Source organism: Apaloderma vittatum, unplaced genomic scaffold (genome assembly GCF_000703405.1).
Source record: "Apaloderma vittatum isolate BGI_N311 unplaced genomic scaffold, ASM70340v1 scaffold19217, whole genome shotgun sequence".
NCBI lineage: Eukaryota > Metazoa > Chordata > Aves > Trogoniformes > Trogonidae > Apaloderma > Apaloderma vittatum.
This window is the reverse complement of record NW_009728046.1, coordinates 1-24,285: the sequence shown is the minus strand read 5'-3', so window position 1 is coordinate 24,285 and position 24,285 is coordinate 1. Positions and strand designations below refer to the sequence as shown.

Sequence of the window (24,285 nt, the reverse complement as noted above, 5' to 3'; positions counted from 1 at the left end):
GTAACATGCTGTTAATGGGTTGAACTTTTGGCAGCTTCCCATCATGTCACTGTCCCTGTTGCTGTTAGGGTGAAGGCCAGATTATCTTGGACAACTTGATTGTCCAGGCACTCTCTGGCCCCTTTTCCTGGCATTAGCCCTGGTGGAACCGGGAATGGAAAGCACAAGGGAGCAGAGTGGGTGGAGGGGGAAGATTTTTCAGAATTTGTGTTCTCTGTTTTCAGATCTTGCCCGTAAATGGATGTTAAGCATGCCCACTCTTGTTTCCCAAACCCTAGCTCAATCTCCTGCTTCCAGTTTGAAGAAAATCAAACTGCTCCTCCAGCAGCTCTGTGACCAGTGCTGTGGCCAGCTCCATATAGGGAACCCTACCAGAAATGAAGGCCTTCCCCTCATCCCTTGCTGCTAGCCCTCTTCTCTTTAGCTACCACCTTTCCTCCTCTGTTGCCTACTGTCCTGCCCCAAAAGACAGACAGCTCCAGCCTGCTGGGCACTCTCCCCTCCCTCTTCCCCGCCAGCACCTGGCCTTCTGCCCAGAATCGGAGCTGCTAGTTCCAGCTCCTCCTTACTGCCTCTCCCTGTTTCCGGATGGGTCCTGGCCCCCAGCCCTTATCTCCTCCAGCCCCTGGGCTGTTTGCAGAAGAGAGTATAAAGCGGTTGACTCGGAGAGCAGAGGGGGAGTACAAGCAGCACCGGACCAGGCTGGGTGTCTGCTTGCTTCGTCATATCCTGCTCTGCACCATGGGGAAGGACAGGCCGCTCATCAAACCAACCATCTTCCTCTTTCTCCTCTTCTTCCCTCATGGAGACACCTCACCCACCACAGAGCCGTAAGCTATGCAGGGGGGGTCTCCGGGCAGGCAGGAGACCTGGGTTGTATTCCTGTGTCTGTTGCTTTATCTCTTATCTTCTGCCTACTTTCTTTTACGCAGGAATAAAGACAGCAGGGCTGGGTAAAGTCTCTTCTACAAACAGCAGCTCTAGTACTTTAGGGAGACCTAAACAGTCTCTGAAATCGAGATATTAGTAGAACTTCAGGAAAAAAATAGAAAGAAAAAAAGAGAGGGAAAGGTCTATGAGAATACCTTTTGCTGCTTCAGTGAATTGACAGTATTTCAACAAAATTGTCTGCACAAAACTGGTTCTTTTGGAAGTCAACTTTTTATAACTGTTTACACATTTCTTTTTTCTCAAGAGACAGACTTTTCTGAAAAGACAATGAAAGGTTTTATTATGGGTTGACTACCCTACTCCTAGGTTGAAACACCCATGAGATAAAAGTGGCTTTTTGACTGATAATGAGAAAAAAAGGAACAAGTAACAGATCTGGCATGACTAGAAATGACTTTATTTTTTAATTCACATTTTTCAGCTCAGCCAGTGGAATGAAAATTCCCTTCTCAGCCAGGGTTATGTGACACTGTAAGACTGCGACTGTTAAGGTCCATGAGGATGTGCTGTTCTGCATCCCTTCTTCATCCTCTTTTTGCCCTGCTTGTATGTGAAGGGAGTGTGTGTTGTGTGCATGTGTGTGTATACATGGCAGGAACAGCGCATGAGGGGTACTAACATCCCAGACACTTTCTCCTTTGGCTTTTTGGAAATGTTTTTTTCCTCCCTATCACAGCAAGGCTGTGCTGCAGTGCTTTCATTAAATGCAGGGTAAGCAGACAGCAGGGTTGGGATCTGAGGGCCCAGAGTTTCCTCCCTGCAGACCAAATGAAGGACATAAAGGTGCCAGAGCCTCCCCTACCACTAAAGGGAATGACCTCCCCTACTCCTGAGGTGCCCACAGCTCTTCTCCCACCTGCTAACTGCTCTAGGGATGCCTGTCAGAGATCATTCCTTGCCCAACAAAAAGGCAGCACTGTTGCCATTAGGCAGATCAGGTTTGGTTCCTAGATGCAGAGATGGGCAGCAGGACACCACCGGCAAGTTGCTCTGCTGGGAGAGAGGCTACTTAGGGTCAAGCAGGGCCCCACTGCTTGGGCTGAGACAGAGGGGCTTACTTCCCTGAAAACCTGAAATTTGCTTCAGTCTTTTTGCTTAAGATCTGGCACCACGATGTGGCAGTTTTGGGTCTCTGCGAGGAATGGGAGTAATGCTACAGAAGGCTTGCAGCACGTAGTCAATAGCTTTTATTCAACAGGTATTGGGACTTGTGTGGCTCCTGAGTCCTACTAAAAGTGTGCAGCAAAAGTTCGACATTGGGATTATTCAGGGTGCAAGGAGGAAGTGCTCTGTTGTGCCAGAACCCAGAAAATCATATTCCTTCCAGACGTTTGCATTGAGTGTTTCCTGTGGTATTTTAATTTTGAGAGTGGTCTCTCTGTTTTCCGCTGCTGTTGCAGACATGCTGGAAGTCTTGTTACACTCCTAGAGAATGCACCTCTCTCCCTGTACAGTGAAGGCTGTAGTAATCAGATTGATTTATTTGTTCTTTCTGTACAGTTCCTGTTACCTGTTCCTGCTCATCCGACCTGTCCTTCTTCCCTATTCCTAGGCAATATATGGTGCTGCTGCCCTTTCTGATACAAACTGATTCTGCTGAGAAAGTCTGTGTTCAGCTGACCCACCTGAATGAATCTGTGACACTGAGTGCTGTGCTTGAGTATCAAGGGGAAAACAGGAGCTTGATTGATGATGTGGTGTCGGAGAAGGACGTGTTCACCTGCATCCCTTTCTTTGTGAGTATCTCATCCTTGTGGGATGATCCCTTGTGCCAGGGAAAAACCATAAGGGCACTGAATAGTAATGACCAGAGTAACAATGTGTAGGTATTCACTTCCCTCTTGGTCATAGCTATGTTCATGCCCATCCACAACACCCTCTCACTGCTGAGACCTTCTTAGCATGCTATCTGAATGGGAAATGCTGAATCCTGGAAAGCCAGCCCATCTCTATAATAAGACAAGAGGCTAGGAGAAAGAAGCAGTTTCAATATTGACTGCTCCTGATAGCTGTTTGGTGAGCAGCTTCTTCAAATGGTTCTTATCATGCTTCAACAGCCACAGATTGTTACTTGAGTGCCTTCAAATTAGGGCAGAGCTTTTGGACATTAGATAGTCTTTACCTTGTGGATATAGTACACTGAACTAATGTAAGAACATAGAGCTGTGATTGCCTGTGTCTGAAAAAGAGAGTGAAGCAGGAAATTCATAGCTTAATGTAACTGATAGCCCCAGGGACTATAACAAGTTGTAGACAACCAGTTATCTGATTCAGAGCATAGACTATATCTTCAAACCAAAGGCTGAAGAATCACCTTCAGGACACTAAACAGGTTGGCATTCATGTCTGGGATTGTCAGGTATAGGCTGAAGACTGAGTTTTCTCACCTGGAGAGAGCTGTATAGCCATCTGGCATGTCTGGTTTGGAAAAGGAAATGTTCTGCAAGGACTAAGGACATTACCTGAAAGAGAAGGGGCATTATCCTGTTGCCCCTGCAAATGCTAAAAGGAAAAGGACAGAAAGGTTTTGGTCAGGACAGTAAGAATTTCTTAAAATTGGGTGGCAGAGCTGGGAGTTCCTTTGTTGCACAATACTTGTATAATCACTAGGAATGAGCCAATTAAAGATCAGTCTCTTGTTCCAGATGATAGTTCCCCTCACCTCTGCGTTGGATCGATCAGGACTATACTTCTGATTTTTCGATGGCCAGTTCAGTTCAGGAAGCCTTTTAAGGTGGTCTGTAACATAGTTGCCTTCTTATTCTCCAGGTTCCAAAATCAAATAGCCAGTCATCAGTCACGTTTATCACTGTGACTGTGAAGGGGGCGACACTGCAGTTCAGGAGTCGCAAGTCAGTGCTGGTCAAGAATTCTGAGAGCTTGGTCTTCATCCAGACAGACAAACCCATCTACAAGCCTGGACAGACAGGTACCAGGGAAGGGGTGGAGATTTGTGTTTGAAGCAAAAACTTCTACAAAAACTGTTGGATTGTGCTGGATGGATGTTGACTGCTTTCAGATGAGGTCAGAACTGCAACCTCATGGCTGAGGTTTATGTTTTTAATGCTCCATGCAGGAACAATTTGGGGAAACTTAAGATACATGTGTGTAACTGGGGCACCTGCACACACTGTCTGTGGGGTCTCTGTTGTTTTGGTGCGTACAGTTAGGATCTGCATTAAAATCAGAGAAAGACTGGATATTTGTCCTATAGAGAACAGGGCCAAAATTTGGGCTAAGTCATGAAAAACTTTCAGAGAGGCAGCTGATTTTGCACAATGAAGACAGAGATATCTATGTAAGCTATTTATTTCTTCTGGGCCATTGATCTCCTAAATTTGTCCCTCACAGAAATGAATGTCCTAAAAGAGGCACTGAATTCTCTATCCATCCACAGCCAACACAAGCTAGCAGCCAAGTGCTGAAATAATTTGCTTGCATTCATTCTTCCTAAGAAGTCAGTCTAGTAATAAAGAATTAGAAGACCCATGTGAATTCCAATGTAAAAATGTATCATTGCAAAGCATAGAAAAGCAACTTAAATTTAACATTGGTCCTAGTTAATAAGATTCTGATGGCCATGATCAGTAAGATGTTCACAGTGCCATGGATTTGCTTTTAACAGGATCTTATTCATGTAATTTTTTACATGGATAACCTTGGCTTTCTACTGAATGGCATTTCTTTAAAGAGAACAGCCCTGGTCACTGTTGTACCATTTATTTTTGCAACTAGCGTTCTGTTAATTCTGGTTGCAACTGATGTTCTGGTTGGTGACTGCACTGTGGAACCTCACTATCTGTCTTTCTCCATCAGTCCTGTTCAGAATTGTTTCTCTGGATAATGAGTTCCATCCCTTGAATGAAGTAGTAAGTATGATACTTCCTTTTCACTAGTTATTTGGCCTTAAATCATCTATGTGGGGAAAAGAAGGAAAAAAGTGTCTTTTGCGGAGAGCTCTCAGTACAGTTAGATAATTGTGCAGTTCCTAGATCACCTGGTTAACAGGGTCTGCTCTTCAAGTTTCTGCATAAAGCTGCCTTCTGCGTTCTTGGGAAGGTTTGACAAACTACAAATGAAAGGTGCTAGTATAAACACTTCAGCAGCAAGAAAATCTGCCATTATCACAGGGTACACCTGCTTTTATTAGTACTGTGGATCATCCAGAGTTAGTAATTTCATCTGACTTTTCTGCCTGAGACAAAGGATTGACATTCCCCCCTCCCCTTGATGTACCTCAAAATAGTCTGTTGTTCCATACTAGGAACTTTTAGCCTCATCCCATTGGGTGACCGTCTTGTTCCTGAAATGTGACCATAGTCCTGATCATTTGACCGTATTGCTTGCACTCTAAATATGCTGTTTCCTTTCTTCTTTTTCTAGTTTCCACTGGTGTATATCGAGGTATGTACATTCAATTCATGTTCACATCTAGTGCACCTCAATCTGGGCAGAATAACTACCAGTTGCCTCAGAATGATTCTTGTCTATTTTAGACATTAAAGAGATCCATTACATCAATTTGAATATACAGAGCTGTAACTCATATGGTGGCAACCATGTACTCTGGGGCCAGGTTACAGGTCCTTCTGTTGTCCAAACCTGGGCTCCTCACGCAACTCTGGTAGTGACCCCGACTCCTGCCCTGGAGCCTCATGAAACACTGGGGCTGGGCCTTCCCTCACTGCTTTTGCTAGTGTTTTTTAGTTCTCATTGCAGACTCCCACTGGTGTCACAATCTCCTTGTGATCTCATAATCTGTAGGACCCAAAGAGAAACCGTCTGTACCAGTGGACAAAGGCAGAATTAAAGAGGGGATTAATCCAGCTGTCCTTCAACCTCACCTCTGAACCTACGCAAGGCACTTACACAGTGGTGGCAGAGAAGGCCTCTGGGAAGAAAATTCAGCATTCCTTCTCTGTGGAGGAATATGGTAACTGTCGCTGAAGTTTCACGTTCCTAACCACTAGTCCTGTGGGGCATGAAAGCTTAATTGAACAGGATGGTAGATCTGTCCATGATGCCTGGCATGGCTGGAAAAATGTCACTGTGTCCTCTCCCTCCCCAGCATCATCTCCTTCTGAGGAGTGAAGACTGAAGGGCTTGAGCAACCTGTCTTCATTCCTCCCTAAGCCTCAGGCCATGTGGCGCATCTCTTCCGACTGCCCACCTCAGCAAGGCTCCCATCAGTAGGAGCAATGTGCTTGGATCAGTCTTTGTGGGCAACCATAAGCCTCACCTCTTTTCAGAGATGATTTAAGGGCACAGCTTCACTTCCAATTGGCTACACACCTGTCAAGTGTCATGCTGTGAGTCCAGGTCTCCCCTGCCTAAGGCCCTGACTTTCTGGTGTAGGCTGGAGCTGTCTGTAAACTCAGATCTTGCCTTTCCTCCCCAACAAGCTAAGCCTGTAGCTCTCATGGTGCCTTAGTGAAGTAACCTCTCTGGTGCTCTCACCCCTATGCCAGTTCCATCTGCTTGACTGGAAAATGGTGTCCCAGTACACACCTGCACATGGCCACAACCAACAAAGCTTCCCACCCCAGCAAGCCAGCCTTTTGTTACATGATCTGACGTGCTCTGGCTCACGCAGCAGAGATGAGTCCTCAAAGATGATTTGAGAAGTCCTTTGACCTCTTTAGATGTCAAGATTGTTCCTGTGCCCTGAATCCCTCCTACTTCTCCCAACACAGTCACCATCCACTTTCCCTCCTGCAGCTCGGTTTGGATGTGATATCACCCTGTGCTAAGTCACCTGGGAAGCTCTGAGGGTCTTCCTCTTTTGCAGATTGGTGAGACCTTCATGCATTAGAAACACAGAGATGAGGCTGCTTTCCCAGCTCTGTGTGTTTGTGGGAGACCTCTACTCACTTAACTCTATTTTCCTGTATCCTACTGCTGTGGCACTGATAGCCCATGTATTATCTAAGAAGCTGCTGTACTTTAAGAGCTGGTGTAATAATCCTGTCTTCTTACCTGACACAATGACTGGCTAAGTGCCTGTAGTTTTCACTGACTTCAGTGGGATGTGAAGGTGACAGAAACTTCTAAAATCTGACTAAATGGTCAGGTACAAAAGGGTTTCAGGTAATTTGTAAGAATAGCCTTTGAGCAGTCTTCATGTCTCATACTTACGTTATTCCTCATCACATTGATTGTTTTCCTTTGGTTCTGCTGCAGTTCTGCCAAAATTCGAAGTAACAGTGAAAATGCCCAAGGTGATCACTATTCTTGATGAGAAGCTGAAGGTGACAGTTTGTGGTCTGTGAGTGTCATTCTTTCAAGTTCTCCTTGGCTTCAGGTTTTCTTCAACTGTTGCTGAAATTCCACTTGGGAAGCTGAGATATGATACTTCATTATATTTCTATTGGGGTCCCAGGGCCAAAGAGATTACATCTGCCATTAGACAAAAGGCAACAATTATTGCTTGGGGCACTTTGTATGCAACGTGTAGAAATATATCATTCTGCGTTTTTTAGGCAGGATTTTTTTTGTTGCATATTATTTGAGTCATAGAGGATTTCTGATCAGCTACAGTGCTACAATCTAGTTTAGAGTTTTCAGTTTAGTTTACCTGGGAATGATGTTTTAACTCTGGTTTCTGCTTGTGTTTGCTGAGAGGAAACTGTAAGTGATGCAATTGCCTTCTTACCTTTGGACCATCTTGTTCAATTCCACGTAGCAATGTCCCACACGTTCTGCAGAGAGAGCCACAGCTTGGGCTGAAGAACAAGCCAAAAGACCCAGAGCACATACATCCTTAAACCAGTTCCATCAGAACTGGGCTGTGGGGTAGATACTTGAACCATGTTCTCCGAGATGAGGGGTACTCTCAAGTAAATCAGCCTTAGGGTAAATGAATTCTGAAGACCTGTATGTTATTCCCAGGGATGCAATCAGGACTTTAAGACCCAGTGCTCCTGATCCTAAAATGTTACCAAATTTCTTTCTGCTTTTTATTTCCTGTGATGATCCGTCTTACATTCCTAATGGCTCTGTTTTTCTTTCAACCCTCCCTGCTGGCAGATACACATTTGGGAAGCCTGTTCCTGGCCTCGTGAGCTTCCGTGTCTGCCGGAAGTTTGAACACGCAGCAGCCTGCTATGGCGAAGAGGCTAAAGCAGTGTGCGAGGAGTTCTCTGGGCAGGTGAGTCATGATTACTCTTGTGGGTAGAGTGACAAGAGAAGGTGTGGTTTATTGAGCATGCATTGTAGGTGCAGGCTTGCTCTGAGTATAAAGAAGCAAAGTGTGAAAAGGGGAGAGACTCCATGTATTTTAAGGAAGCCTGAAGAAGGAGAGAATATTTGGTACGAGATGAAATGTGTTAAGGTAAAAAATAGGGGGAAGGGGTGTCCGGTAAGAAAGGTGTGTATAAAGACAAGAAGCTGATGGAGAAGGAATAGATAGAAGAAACAAACAAAAAAACCCAGTCAGATGGAGTGTGGAGAGTGTGAGAGAGCAGATAGAAAAGGTATGAGCAATGACAGCCAAGCTGGAGTTGCCTTACTCTAGAGACACTGTGTGGGATGAGAAGTTAGTATTAGAAGCAGGAAAGAAGCAAAAATGAGAGGAGGGGTGATGCAGTTTGAGCAAGAAGGAAATTAAGATAGGTTTAGTAGCAGCAATGGTTAAGCCAGACAGAAAAAAAATATCACTTCTTTCACTCTTCAGACTGGCAAGTCTGCAAGAGCAAAACTGAATGGTGTTTGGAGCATGGACATGTGCAACAGTGCAAGCTTAACTGAGAGAAACTGGGGTGATAGCAACTGTGAAAATAAGCCAGGACAAGCAAGGAAGGAGAATACATTCTTATGGTCCTAGGGGTCTGCTACAATGGGATACCCATAATTGTCTCTGACACTGCTGTTGTATTCCATGTTAAAAAAAATACAAACACTGTGTCCCAGGCATCTCTTCTGTGGAGATTTGTCTTGTACATGAAGGTACTGAAGAATGGTGGCAAGCTTTGGAAATATTTTTTTCCAGATGTCATGTTCTTTCTCCATGTACACAGGCTTTGGTTTCTGTATCACTCATATGGCTTGTGCATTTTAAGTCTGTTGCTATATTGCAATGTGACTCATGCCTGACAAACATTTCCTGTGTGGCACAAACTTGAGTATTTCCCTGTGCTTCTCTATCAAGTGTTTGCAATTTCAAACTTCACACATGCACAAAAATCTTCTAGGTTTCAAACTCTTTACTCTTATGTTGCCACAAGTACTTGAAAATGCTCCTTGCCAAGCTATTTATGTGTTTTTCCAGTTTTGATAAAAACAGAGGGAATGACCTGTGAGGCTACGGGCTCTTCTTCAAGTTCAGAGTAACACAGTGATGGATTTGTTAAGTTGGATAAACATTATTTAAATGAGACTATAATGGTCTTGTGTGTTTTCCTCCAACAGACAGATAACTATGGCTGCATGTCTGAAACAGTAAAGACCAAGTTATTCCAGCTCAAGAGAAGTGGATACGAGAATAAACTCCGTGTGGAGGCTAAGATTAAAGAGGAGGAGACAGGTATGAATCATCTGGATTGAAGAGCTGTGTAATAATCCCAGAAGAGACCAGCAGAGGGGCCTGCCAAGGAGGAATGAGGGAGAAAAGCAGACCCTTGGTTTTTTGGAATCCAAAGTTTTTCGACTAGGAGGCCAGAAGCATCAACGAAATTGCTTATCCAGCAAAGGAGGGTTGGTCTGGAGGACAAGTAATTCTCGTCAGGCAAAGGCAAATTAATTCTTTGTGCTTCTTCCTGCAGGAGTGGAGTTGACTGGAACAAGCTTCTCTGAGATCACAACCACCATTAGCAAAATCACCTTTGAGAATTCAGATTCCCACTACAAACCTGGAATCCCCTTCTTTGGGCAGGTATGTATACCATGAGAATGGAATGCCACGAGCATGCTACTGAACAACCATGCTACTGAACCTCCTGGACAGACACATGCCCCTCCTCTGCAAAGTGCTGCTAAACCCCTGTGGGCCTCCTTTCCTCTGCAGGCTCCTGAAGTAGGGAACAGCAATGGAGAGCACAATCCTCACTCTGCTTACCCCTCTGTCCTAGCACTTCCGCTTCTCCAGCCAAGGAAACCTCTGCTTCTTCAGTCACCTGTTTAACAGGAGGCCTAAGGGGTGTGAAGGCATGTCCATTCCTCTGACCCAGTGCTGGAGATAAGGAATAAGATTTGGAAAGTTTGCAGCTCTCTCTAAAAGAGATATGTGATGCATACGTAAAGTGCAGTGAAGGCTTCCTTGTCAGCCCAACATCCTTAGCTTGGTGGTCTGTCAGGTGACAGGCATTCTGCTCCTTCTATACTGTACTGTTTTCACTCCTCCAGGTGAAGCTAGTGGATGGGTCTGGTGCTCCAATCGCCAATGAAATTGTGAGGATTTCTGCACAAGGAGGTCAGGAAGACAACTACACAACAAATGAAGAGGGCAGGGCATGGTTTACCCTGAACACTTCCATGTTGTACTACGATTCTGTGGGAATTCGGGTGAGTCCTGCAGACAGAGGAGGTGATAAAGAGACGCACAAGGCTGGAAGGGGAGTAGCTCTGAAGTTTCTACTATATATGCAAAAGCATTTAGTTTCTTGTTCCTGGTCATTTGTGCCAAACTCGACACCAGTGTGGTGGGAATAGTCGTACAACAAGATAGATTGCCGTGTCACAATTGCATTGCACTTGTAAGTGTTTGATTTCTGCTTGGCAATTGTCATATAAGGTTAGAAGGAACATCAAGAGATCATAATAATCCGTTCTGCTCCAAGGGATCACCAGTCCTACCAAGACAAATCTGTTTCAAGGGTGGGTCTAACTCCCACAGTGCAGTGCTGCCAGTGCTTCTCTGACTTTTCAATTAAATAATTTCTCCAGTATCTTATCTCAATATCCTTTATGGTCAGTTAAAGCAATCTGTATGTCTCAGGACTTAATTTAATATTCCTAGTTTCTAAGTGGTCTTACTTCTTTTGTTTGTTTGTTTTTCCTTTTTTTTTTTGCCATAAAGAGAAAAAGAATTTGAGCCATTCACAGAAATTCTTTCCCTGGTGTAGAATTAGTTTATCTGGGAAAAAATAATTGCTGCTGAGCATCCTTTTGTTAATTGAATATGCAGTATGTGTGAGATATGCACATTTCATAACATCACACCCTGGAATAGGGCAGATTGTCTGGAACCATGTTTGCTCTTCTCCCTACAATTGTAGGGAGATTAAGACAATTAAAAATATCCAGAAGTTACCACTAGGTGCATGAAGTTTTCAGAAATTTGCAAGGTAAAGAAAAGGCAAGAATTCCAAAACATAACAAGAAAGATAAGGAAATAAGGGCATGTGAGGCACACAGAAAGGTGAAATAGCACCCTTCCAAATCTATTTTCATCCCTTGCTTTCATTTTTAGGAAGACTTGGGCTGTCTCAGCTTCTAAACTTCTATTCAGTTAAGGTTTTGCATTTGTAGGTGGTGAAATTTCCTCCTGTTTTGTAGCATCCTTAGCATGATTTTAGCGCTGGTAATCTTTGAACTGAACAGCACTATCCCTTCTCCAGTGTCAATAATGTGAAGAAAAATGAAAACTGGCTTCTTTTCACTTTAAACCAACAGGATATAAGAGGAGGCAAGCTATTAGGGTAAAGAGCCCTTGAGGTGATTCATCCTGTTTTGAGACAAACTCCAGGTTCTCTGGGAGTGAGATAATTCCCAGGATACCACTCTGCATCTTCCAAACTCATGTTGTTTTTTTGTAGACAACCCTGTTGCTTAAAGAAAAATAAATACCAAAATTTAATATTAGGCCATGAACTTTGGCTCCACTTCATCCACCTGTCTTTGAGCATCTATGTGTGCATTTTCTCCTTTTTCCAGGCAATTCATAAAGTACATCCCTATTGCTATGACCGTTCCTGGGTTGTTCCACGTTATGAAGAAGGCTATCTACCACTAAAGCGTTTTTACTCTCCTAGCAATAGCTTCCTCAAAATTGAGCCCAAGCCCAAGACACTAAGCTGTGGCTCCTCCACAGAGGTCCGGGTGCACTATATCTTTACTCCGGAGGCAATAGGAGAGCAGAAGAAAATCGTCTTTTACTACCTGGTAAGCTTTCACCTCCCATGCAGTGAGGCTGTCACTGGTAATTGCAGTGGGGTTGGAGATGGGAATTGTGGTTTGTGGCAGCAGGCTTTAAACACCTTCCCATCATCCTTCATATGTTCTTTTCTCACAAAAAGGAGGATTTGGGTTAGGAGCAGAATAATGATGTCCCAATGCCCCCTGGGTGAACACTGGGATTCTGTTACAGAGAGGCAAAGAGCAGCTGTGCAGGGTGTGAGCAGCAGGCACACACCTCAGTTGCTCTCCTCTCAGGTTCCCTATCTTTAAGACTTGGCTCATGCATAACCCCAGTCACAGCAGGGTTTCTCCTTCCTTTCAGGTGATGGCCAAGGGAATTATTAAGCAAGCGGGCACCCACGTTCTGGATTTGGACCAGGAAAGCAGTGAGTTCCTCTCCCCAGCCAAATTGTCACTGTCCTGGGAGGCTAGGCAACTGCAGCAGACGTACAGGCTGCTTCCATATAAATGCAGGGATTTACATTTCCATGTCCTCTAAGATATGAGAAGATTTTGAGCTTTCTCTTCCTTTATTTAGGCTTTGCACAGACTTATTCTAATTCCCTGTGCCAGCTCTCGTTCTTCAGACACTGCATTTGTGGGACTCCAGTGTTCCTAGGAGACACAGTCTGATGGTCTGTTTTTATAAGCGAAACCAAAATTCAGCATGGTTATGCACTGGAAGACAGCACTTGAAACAGGTCTTTTCAGTCAGTGAGAATTACGCATCCCTGTGAGCATCAATTCTTTACACTTGGAAGCCTAGAGTTTCATCATGGCTAGGATAATGTTCAGCATAAAGTCAAACCTAGAACTTTGTCTGCTCCAAGAGGAGGTTTCCTGTACCTTAACTGTTTGCTCTTGTTTTGTTTGCTAGCCAATGGCGTCTTCTTGCTACAGCTGTCTGTACAAGCTGATATTGCTCCAGTAGCCCAAGTGCTTGTCTACACCACTGCCCCCAACAGGCAGGTGATTGCTGATTCAGCCAAGTTCAATGTAGAAAAGTGTTTCAGCAACAAGGTGAGTGTTCACTTCTTGAGGGAGCAGCCAGCAGACTGCAGCATGGTCAAGCTCACCTGAATTCAAAGGTGTTGTCAGACCAGTTAGGACAGACTTTGGGCCACCTCTATGGCAGACAGTTTTCCTAGTAGCAAGCTTGCTACAGCCCCATTTCTGCAATTTCCTGAAGAATATTGCTTTTGCAGTCTCAAGATTATGAGTCCGCCCTGGGAAAGGTGGAGGTGTCAGCAAAACTCATGCTGTGGTCTGGCTGGGACATGAGGGAGACTAACAGCTGATGGTGCTTTTTCAGGCAACATGTTTACTTTGAGGATGCTTAGCATGTTAGAGGAGGGTTTGTACTGCAGAGGAGAGGGAAGATTTATCCAGGTCAGTCATCTTATTACAAAATCATGTGAGATGGCGATGACAACAACATCTACTAGCAAGAACTTCCAGGGCAGAGCTTAGTAGGGGGATGTTAGAGCTGTGAGTTAGGATTTGGAGAAGGCACATAGGTCTGGCAGGCCTCAGCCAATAGGCCAGTTCTTCAGAATCATTACCAGACAGTAGATATTGCAATATTGCTTTAGAGCATCACTGCTTCTCATGTTACCAAAGAATCTCCTAAGCAAGGTCTTTAAAAGCCTGTTTTCCCTTCACATACAATATGTGGGTGCATTGCAGAGACTGGACCTGGTTCAAGACCATGCCCAGTTGCCTAAACAGATCTAGCCACTATGTGAGATTATCTCATCACATTCACAGTGGTCATAAAACCCAAACAACTTTAAAAGTTTTATGAGAAACTGTGATGCTTGAAGTTGCCAAAAACTGTCGGTACTGATTCCTCTGGCCCTGGAGGAAGGAAACCCAGCTCTGTAGTAGTGTGGAGGGAGTGGCTAGGTGGGAGGTGGGGTGTGCATGCTTATGTGGGCTTTGTAAGGTTGGAACTGTCGTATCCAACCTGAGGGAAAAGTCCTGCAAGGGTAGGGCATTTGTGACATAGCTTCTTCTGTGGCTACAGGTGGACTTAAGCTTCTCTCCTTCTGAAGGCCTTCCTTCCTCTGATGCTCAATTGCTGTTCAGAGCCTCCCCAAACTCCCTCTGTGCTGTCCGTGCTGTGGACAAGAGCGTTCTCCTTATGAAGCCAGAAGCTGACCTGTCACCCAGCTCTGTAAGTGCCTAGTCTGTGAAGCGTCAGAACCTGGTCAGAGCACGTTCAACCCAGTGCTGGAGTGGAAGCTGTCAAAAGTCCCTCTTGTTGGTGCTGACACAGGAAAGCCACCCTGTGCTGTTTCTGGGCGGCAGCTGTTTCTTGGGGGCTTTGTGCGACTGTAGGGATGGCAATTAGGAAGCTTTTTTAAGGGGACTGCTTTTCTTGGCCAAAGCCACACACTGTTGTGCATCTGATAATTTTTCAGTTATTCTCTCCAGCCATGGGTTAATTTTCTTAGAGTAGCATCTAGAAGTGCCAGAGAGTTTATTCCCCTCATGCCAAGCAGAAAATGCCAGTCCCTGAATAGAGACAAAGTACTGCAGATGGGCTGACTTTTGTAATTTTTTATGTATTTGACCATAAAAACCAGAGTAACATGCTCTCCGTAACAAAAGAGACAGTACCTCCAAATTTGTATCTCTTTATTGCCCTCTAAATTTTCATTGCTCCCACGACAGGGAGGACCACGGCAATGTGGATGTATGTGCAGGTGATGGGACTGTTATGGAGCTTGCATCCAACTCCTTCAGTTGTATTTTGTGACAGTGTACACTGAAAATGCCAAATACCCTGGCTCTTTCTGCTTAGGTGTATAGCTTGCTGCCAGTGAAGGAATTACATGACTATCGCCACGGTCCAGACATGCTCTGGGAGGAGCTGCTGGAGAACTGTGTCCCCTTGAAGAAGATAGTTTTGGATGGAATCACCTATTCTCCAGTAGTGGAGCCGAATGAGGAGGACGCTTACAGCATCCTAAAGGTATAGCCCTCTTGCATGCATGGGGAGTGCAGTGGGAGTCTCAGGTGGACTGAGAATGCTTAAGCCTTCTGGGGCATGATGCAACATAACAAAGGAAGGATTTGTGAAGCAATATGATCTGACACTAATTTTTATCCAGAGACAAGTTCAGTAAGAGTCATAAACTTCATCTATCTTGCCAGCTTTGCTCTCCAGTTTGTGGAAAAGGGATCAGTCTCAAAGTTTTCCTCTTACAGGAAAAGCTTTGAGGTTGACTTGAAATGAGGTTCTAATGGGAGGTAAATAAACCTGTGCCATTATAGTTAGGCCAAATAGATCAATATCCTTGAGCTGCATCATAGCCACAGATATTTCCTTCCAGAGAGAAAATTCTATCTACTCCTTGGCTTGTTCTGACCCCTGGACTGGTACCAGTGCACTACAAACACGGGATCTGTCCTTTGGTATCTCTGAGCCACTCAGACAGCCAGACCCAAGACTGAGGGGGTCATCTCAAGGTCCAGTCCACAGACAGTAACCACTTCCCTTTAGAGGCAGTGAAATACCAACATTAGGTCTGCTCTGTAAACTTCAACAGGAATCAGTAACAGAAAAACGTGTTGGGTTTCTCTCCTGTAGGAAATGGGTTTAAAGATTTTCACAAATACCAAGGTGAGGAAACCTTGGTATTGCGGCACTGGGAATTTCGTGTCTGGAGGAGACGGCCTTGGAGCACCTTTAGCCATGGCTGGAGCACCTATGTATGCAATGAGGACAAGCGGTAAAGGAATGGGGTTTTGTTATGACCTCTGTTCTGAGCAGAGGTCCTGTCTGTATTTTGGGGTGAATATTGAAACAGAGCTGGGGTTGTGAATTGAACCCTTCCAAGTAGTACTGAATTGATGGGTTCACAGATTTTAGCTTCTGCATAAGTGTGGAACTTACCTCTTCTTCTGGGATGTGAAGGTCTACAGACAAGCTTTGGTAACTCCACATTAGACGTAGCAGAACCAGGTAGTTTTCAGAGACTCTGGCAGAGCAGAGGATATTCCACTGCAGAATTCTCTGTCCACGAGGCTTTTACAGTTGACTTCTTTTCCCAGATATCACTTAAAATATCTCCAATAACATCTTCAGTCTGTGCTTATTGACTCATTCAGTTTTATGCATGATCAAAACCAGAGGACGTGTATGACAAAATTTTCAGTGACAAGCTGGTAGATTTTGGAGGCTTAGGATGGTAAGATGTGTGTGGTAGAAGTCCAGTCTGAAATGGACACACCCTATTTTTAAGGGCTCTCGCAACACTTACACTGTAGCTGTTTAGGTGACAGAATAGCTATACCATGCTCCACCATCTCATATTAAGGTAAACAGCCCAGGAAATCTAAGTTAATCTAGCTGGATAACTGATTCAGAGAGTTTTTCCCCGACACAAGAACCTGTGCTTTTGTACGTGTTCAATTTTAAGACAAATTAAACTTCTGACACAAGTTGCTAAGATGCAGGATAGATGCTTTTAAATTATTTTAAACTGAAATAGACATCAGTAAGGAGACTGAAGTACCATGATAGACAAATACAAGCAAGTCACCTGTCACTGTTGCTAGAAGCTATGTGATACAGCTCTGATAGCATCTTTCACTCTTGTCCTGAGACCTTCTTGGACTCTGGAGGTGCCCGCTGCACAGGTAGTATGGATACTTGCTAGCTACACAGTTGTTATCCAAATGTAGAAACTAATCTAGTCAAAGTAAAGATGACTAAAACTAGAAATTAGTTAAGAACTTCTTTTATCTGTTCATGTGGATTTCTCTTTCTGTTTGCAAAAGCCAAGCAAACCAAGTCCCACCCATGCCATCTTTGTTTTCTGGTTGTTGAAAACCAAAGTTAAACAAAGGCTTTTTTTTTACCAAATTTATCCCAAACTCAGAATATTTTCTGGGGAATAATTTTTGCATGTGAAAATTCTGTTTTAGTCAAAAGGTCTATTTTTTTGAGGGTCTTCAGCCTAGTTCTTGAGGAGGCCACAGATTTGGCAGGGAGGTGGTTTCCTGAGTCACAATGACCCTACAAGAAACACTGCAATAGAGGGATGTTCCATTGCTAGCTTGCCTGATAGGATGGAGAAGAATGTGAAGACTGTATCTGAAAGTGAAAATGCTCCATGCACAGGTCATAAATATTTCTTTGCTCTAACATTCTTGGTGTAACCTTGTAAAGTGCTGCCCCTTAAACTTCAAAGTTCACTTGAGAGCAGTGGGAAGTAATGGAAGGCTATCTCTTCTTCTTAATAAGCCCTGACCCTGCAACATCACTGCTCTTGGCACCAGCACTCATTACAGCCACAGCACACATCTGCTGTCAGGAAAGCTTGATTGCCTCATAGATTGTAACTTTCTCAGAGCAAAGCATGATGCTGATGTAGAACTTGTTTGGAATCATCAGTAGCTGATTTCTTTTCCATCTCATTACATTCAGGCCTTGAGACAGGTAGAATTTCTCCCACATCAAGCACTCCTGAAAAGCTCACAGAGACAGTTCGAAAATATTTCCCAGAAACTTGGATTTGGAGTTTAGTATCTATAAGGTAAGCACCTTGGGCTTTTTAATGAAAATTGGTTTTATAAGGTGAAAACATGAATCCCCACATGTTCACCAGGCCTTTTCAATGCCAAAAAGTCCTTCATTGCTTGCAGAGATCATGTGGCAATCTTCCAAGATAGACAGAATTACTTTCAGCCATTGTTAGGTTTGTCCACAAGTGGTTGTGAGTCTGGAAGATGTGGAGTGGCCCTAAAGTAACAGACACGCTGTCCCTCATCATTTACACGGACAATACTGTTCAGTGGGCCAAAAGGGGTACAGATAGTTACCAAAATGGCATAAGAATCATCCCTCTGTCCTTCCTGTCTGTGCTTCACCAGCTCTGAGGGAAATGCTGATCTAGATGTGACCATCCCTGACACCATCACCGAGTGGAAAGCCAACGCATTCTGCACTTCGGCAGACACGGGCTTTGGCCTGTCCCCAACAGTGTCCCTCAGAGCCTTCCAGCCCTTCTTTGTAGAGCTCACCATGCCCTACTCTGTCGTGCGTGGTGAATCCTTCACACTGAAAGCCACTGTTTTCAACTACCTGACAGCCTGCATCAGGGTAAGGAAGGTTCAAATCCTCCTCTGTACTTGTGTACCTTCCTGTACACCTCTTGCTTTCACCTAGCTTTCTTATCTTATGTCGAAGTATCTCTAGAGGCTTCACCCCAAAATTCTTACATTCTTCCTCCTATAGACTGCAAATACAGAACCCACAACTCCAGCTCTCTGCTCCTTTCCTACTGAAGGAATAGCTATTGATATGGCTTCCTAGCCCCTTGTCTCTCACAATCACCCTTCTCTGATTGTGCCTCTCTCTGCAACTGGCAGGTCAGCGTGACACTGGCTCAGTCTACTCATTTCCTGGCTACTCCAGTGGAAAAGGAGGAAGAATCTTATTGTGTCTGTGAGAACGGGAGGAATACTGTGGCCTGGCTGGTGACTCCCAGGTCTTTAGGTAAAGGGTGCTGAGAACTTCTAGAAAAGTTTCGCTGAGCTGTTCTCCCCAGTCAGTAGCGGGTGTTAGAGCAACACAGTTTCCCAGCAAGCACCGTATCTGAGTGTCTGTCTCATTTGGGATTATTTGGGAGGTAAAAGCTGATGGACTCATAGTGCCCAACGTTATGTCTGGCACCCCATGCATCCTTACAGCCACTGGACAATGTCTTCTGAGGCCAGAGATATTGCTGGCCAGCAGGGATGCTTCGTTAGCTTCATTCCTCCCAGAGTTTGGATGATTTGTTGACCCATGGGATCTTTATAATTTTCAATGGCACTGCAGCTCATCTGCTCCAGGATGGTTTCTGATATAGACAGTTATGCTCTTGTGGGAAAGAAGCAGGGCGCAAGTGTGATAGAAAATCCCCATCCATGAACCTACAAGGTGAAACTCCTGGAAGTGGCAGTGATTCCTACTGCCTGGCACTGCCCAGCAGGGCTGACTGACCCCTCTTTCCTACAGGGCAGGTGGAGTTCTCGGTGAGCACTGAGGCCCTGCAGAACCAGCAGCCCTGTGGGAATGCCATTGTGGAGACCCCTGAGAAAGGGCGGAAGGACACGGTTATCAGGCAGCTGCTGGTGGAGGTACATGGGCTGTGGAAAGGGAGGACCAAGCTTTCCCACAGGTTAGAGCGTATGTTGTGATGCAATTGGACAAGACTGTGTCCAGCTCTGGAGCCCTCAACACAAGAAGGACATGAACTTGTTGGAGCAGGTTCAGAGGAGGGCAGCAAAAATTATTGAAGGGCTCTAGCACCTCTCCTCTAGCGCCTCCCTTTCCCAGGAAAAGTTTGACTAGATCATCTTTTATAGTCCCTTCTAACCTGGCCATGATCCTACAAGATCACTACACAGTGTGACAATATGATGGTCTTACATAATCTTTATACTTTGGCATGGCTGCATAAAGACTGCAACTTAATAATGCTGTGCAAAAAGGGCAATACTCTAAACCTTCCCTGTCCTCTACTGTAGGAAGACTCCTACTCCAATCCATTCTTCTCTTTATCTCCTACCTTCTATTCCAACACACCCTCTTTACAGCCTCTCTCCTCCTTTTGAGACATCCCCAGTAAGTTTGCCAGTCCTCACGTGCTGCCTCTCTGCTACTTGAGTGGCCAAGCAAACTGGCTCTTAAGCTGAGTGTTACTGCAGTTCTGGTTTTCTTCTATAGTCTGGCACTGGGGTGACAGTGGGGGGTTCATAAGCACCTAAGGGAATTCAGTGCCTATAGTGAAGTCCCCTCAGCACTCCAGATACTATAAAAGTCCATGAAAATATATTAAAAATTGTATAGCTTATTCATTTTCTGTGGCAAGAAGAGTCGCTGATGTGATGTGGTACAGAGGGTAATATTATGTGGAAATATTGCATATCCTTTACAAGAAGATGCTGATTTATTTTGCTGAGTGTGGAAATCTGGCAGGTAGATACTCAGCTTTTTTCTGTAACATAAAAAACCCTAACACTTGCCTACTATGTTTTATAGTATCAGTAGTGTCACCAGATATTACTATGTACAGCGTCTTCCCTTTCTATCATTAACAGAACCATTTTTTTTTTGCTAAAGCATCTGCAGCATTATGATAAATAGCACTGCAGACAGCTCTTCAGGACAGCCCTCTAGAGCTACTGTGAGCTTTTGCTAACAAAAGCACTTGCTGTAATGCTGCAGTCCTTTTGTTACAAGGATGTTAAGTGTCTTTCACTGCATACAATTAGTTGCAGGCCATCCATGTCACAGTCCTGCAGTGTTCCCTTCCCCTTTTCCTATCCTGGTAACACCAGTCACTTAAGATCATATGTCTTTTACTTGCTTAAATTATTATTTCAGGAGTGTTTGTGAATTCCTCTCCTTCTTCAGTTCACTCACTTTTATTTTCACGTATCCCTATGCCCTTGTTAAGGATTCCTCTTTCTGTTTCTATTTCCTGTCTCACTAACTTCTCATCTCTCTTGTTTTCCTTCATCCCACTCAAGCCTGAAGGAATCGAGAAGGAAACAGTCCAGAACTCTGTGCTCTGTGTAAAAGGTAAAGATCACTCTCCCCACCTTCTCCATTTGTTCCTGTGTGGTTTGATGAGTGGGATGTGCCTGGAGGACGAAGACAGTGCTGCTCCTGTCATATTCCAGATAGGCTGGTATTTTTAGGTAATCAAAACATGCTCCATCACTTGGGAGCCGAAGACGTAAAACAGAAGAAAGCCCTAGAGTATGGACCATCCTGTTTAAGCACCAGGGTATGTGCTAGGACAGATCTAGCATGACTGTTTGCATCCCTGTTCTCTTGTCTGCTGACACTGGAGTTAGAAACGCTGCCTCCTGTTTTCTAGCATGGCCAGGAAAAAGCGATCTAGAGTGCTTAACAGTGACTGGGGGTGGTTTCATGCAGAGATTGCCTTATAGCCAGGGAAAAGCGAAGTGATGGAATTCAGGGCATTTCCAATAGGTGTTGTTTCACTGAGGCCCCTTCCCCTTCCATTAACCATTTTTTTAGGATTGCACTCAATTTGTTTGGTTCTTGTTTCTTTCAGGAGTGCCTGTGAAAGAGGAATTTTCCTTGTTGCTACCCTCAAATGTGGTAAAAGACTCAGGCCGAGCATATTTTTCAGTGCTGGGTGAGTAATCAGACTGGCAGAAGAACTACGTGCTGTTTCTGCCCCTCTGTGTTGACCTCCTACCTCATAGCTTTTTCTCCTGGTTTCCAGCACACCTCACTCCTGTCTTTGATCCCTTCTGACTCGAGCAATTTTCCTTCCAGTTGTACTCTTTTTTTTCCCCCTTTCTGCATGTCCTTTTGCTTGGGGTTCTTTGCCAGCGCCTTTCTCTCATTTCTCTCTTCCTTTTCTCTGCTGTTCTGTGCTTCATTCCAGGACCTTTTTCAATTCAGACTTTCTTTTGTTCTTCTCAGTCATCTCCTGCTTCTCTCATTCAGTAGTACCCTTGGACTCTGTTAGCCTTGAGTATTATTAATATTCCTCTGTTATCTCCTTCTCCTCAGGTGACATCATGGGCACTGCCATGCAGAACCTGCACCAGCTCCTCCAGATGCCATTTGGCTGTGGGGAGCAGAACATGGTCCTGTTTGCACCCAATATCTATGTCCTGGACTACCTGAACAAGACAGGGCAGCTGAGTGAGGAGGTCAAATCCAAGGCCATTGGATACTTAGTGAGCGGTGAGCTGGGACACGGCTTTTGATTCTGCTTTAGCTTTTTTCCAGATTCTTCCTGGGGTGTTTCTGTCAAATGCCAGCCAGATGTGGAAAGAGAGTTTCTCTCACACACAGATGGTCTGTGCTGTATTCCTGAGAAGGCTGTTCGCTGGTTTTTCCGTCATTATTTTCTGTTTGCTTAAGCATTAGGGTACCCAATTTTCTCTGCTCCTCTCCCCAGAGTTGTTAGGTGGCCTCCTACAGTGACTTGTCCACTGTCATTATCATGTCCTGCCTTCCTTTTGAAGAAAGGAAGGTGTTTTTTCTCCTCCTGCAGTACAAGCAATGCATGGAGGTGTGCATGTACCAGTACTTCTTATTGGCTAGGATAGGATAGGACTGACCTACTCTTCTCTCTTTTGCCTTTGCTGATAAGCTGTTTTTCTGTTCCCCCATCCCTCAGCAGACTTTCTCTGGCATTTGAATCTTGCTTTAACCCTCCATTGCAGGTTATCAGAGGCAACTAAACTACAAGCACTCGGATGGCTCTTACAGTACATTTGGACCACATTATGGCCAACCAGGGAACACCTGGTGAGATATCAATGATGTCACCTATGCCTCCCCTAAACACTCCTCTTTCTTACCTACATGTTTATAATAAATGCTGCATCACAGTAAATACGACATGCTGTTGTTTTTTTTGCTAGTGTGGTCCCTTTGCTGCCTCCTGCTTAATGAAATAGGCTGCATCATCCAGTTATGGAGCTGAAGCACATCCTCCCACCAGCAGCTCTGAGGACCATGACAGACAAGAAAGAAATGAAGATAAATCAGGGAAGAAGGGAGCAGGGATTTCACATCCTGACTGAGGAAGGCTGAAGAGTTGCAGTGGCAGCTCTTCTAGAGTAGCATCTGCTGGGAAAATTGTTTCTGTATAAGTGGAAAGGATGATAATTCAAGAGCAGCTTTTTTTTCCAATCGTATGTATTACTAAGCAAAGACAGCCCGGAGAAGTGTGTGTGTTGCCAGTGTGACTTACTGCAAAGTTTTGAGTTGCTCCAGCATAACACTGCCACGTACTTTCAACTCTAGGCAAGGGTAAGAATGGATGATTTCACCATCTTCAGTTTGTTTTTAGTTTCTGAAACAGTACCTGACTCTTGACAGCATGTTGGCATCTCACCACATGCGTGCTTCTTCTCTAACAAAAACTCTTTAGCATGACCTTCTTTAAAACTGCAGAAAGTTCTGGGAAACTCATGAGACAGTGTTTCTAGTGCAAGAGTCCTGTCAGCAGACCATGAGCCAGCAGGGATTTAATTATTCTTCGCCGTCATTTTGAGTATTACTATTATGCGATGTTGAGCTAACTGGCATGCAATTCCCTACCTTTTCCTTCAAGCTGTAGTCTCAACACAAAGGGATCACAGGGTTTTATGAACCAAGAGAGGGACAACAAATCAAGGTGGAAAGCAGATTTTTTGACAGATCTTTTGAGGTGAAGACATAATGTATATGTGGTCTGACTAACTCGCCCACAGCTCCCTAGGCCTTCTTGCCTTTCTCCAGACAGATGATGTGCATGTGGGCCCTGTCACCTGAGATAAACAACAGGACAAATGTCCTTTCACTGCTATTTCTCCCTTTCAGGCTCACAGCCTTTGTCCTCAAGTCCTTTGCCCAGGCCCGGACTCACATCTTCATAGATGAGAAGCACATCCAGGATGCTTTGGTGTGGCTGTCCTACAAACAGAAAGAGAATGGCTGTTTCCGCAGTTCTGGGTCACTCTTGAACAATGCTATGAAGGTAAAGTGTTTGCCTGGTTGTTTGTTTGTAAGGCTACAACTTGACCACAAGTCAGGGGGGTCCAGTTGAGCTTCCTGAGCGTACAGGCAGATGAGAAATTCACATGTCAATGGCAAGCACTAGGGAGGCAGATGCCATTCTGTATGATTGCAATATAGGAAGAAGAATGAAGGCTAACCTGCACTTTATAAGTGGTATTGATACATCCACACCTGCTGCAAGGGGGAGGACGCAAACTAAGAGTTTACAATGCAGAGTGAAGTATTCCCACTGGAATGGGAAGAAGGACAGCACATAGGAAGCTAGGTGAGATTAGCACCTACCCTTTTTTTTCCCTGCAGGGAGGAGTGGACAACGAGGTCTCGCTGATGGCCTACATCACTATCGCATTGCTGGAGATCCCTCTGCCTGTAACTGTATGTGTCTGCACTTAAACTTGAGACAGTTACATTGTGCCAGTATCTGATGATACAGTATTGCCCAGAATTTGCTCCAGATTGCTCCCTGTGATATAAGTATTGTGCTGTCAAATTTGGCATTTCTGGAACATGTTGTACCTTATTTGTTCTTAGACCTCATTCTAACAGAACTCTCTTCAATGTTCAGTGGAATGCTGTGCCATTAGTAAGGCAAAAACCTCATTCCTTCCCAGCCTTCTAATCACTGGTTATCTATCCCCAGCACTCAGTGGTGCGTAATGCTCTGTTCT

At 44.6% G+C, this 24,285-nt stretch overlaps 1 protein-coding gene across 1 annotated transcript; it reads left to right on the top strand.

Moving 5' to 3' along the window:
• Positions 1 to 741: 741 nt before the first annotated feature.
• LOC104269942 (alpha-2-macroglobulin-like) lies at positions 742 to 24,281 on the top strand (the record flags this gene model as incomplete). The annotated part of the gene is made up of 28 exons (XM_009873944.1): positions 742 to 830; positions 2,504 to 2,687; positions 3,721 to 3,880; positions 4,768 to 4,820; positions 5,335 to 5,355; positions 5,716 to 5,884; positions 7,132 to 7,216; positions 7,978 to 8,098; positions 9,358 to 9,472; positions 9,711 to 9,820; positions 10,291 to 10,449; positions 11,821 to 12,048; positions 12,386 to 12,449; positions 12,941 to 13,083; positions 14,090 to 14,239; positions 14,870 to 15,040; positions 15,659 to 15,800; positions 17,501 to 17,609; positions 17,947 to 18,175; positions 18,445 to 18,571; positions 19,076 to 19,197; positions 20,593 to 20,644; positions 21,147 to 21,230; positions 21,614 to 21,790; positions 22,276 to 22,360; positions 23,420 to 23,576; positions 23,918 to 23,992; positions 24,258 to 24,281. Coding segments are annotated over exons 1-28 (3,405 nt in total), but the record flags the coding sequence as incomplete, so codon positions are not given.
• Between the last annotated feature and the right edge of the window lie 4 nt (positions 24,282 to 24,285).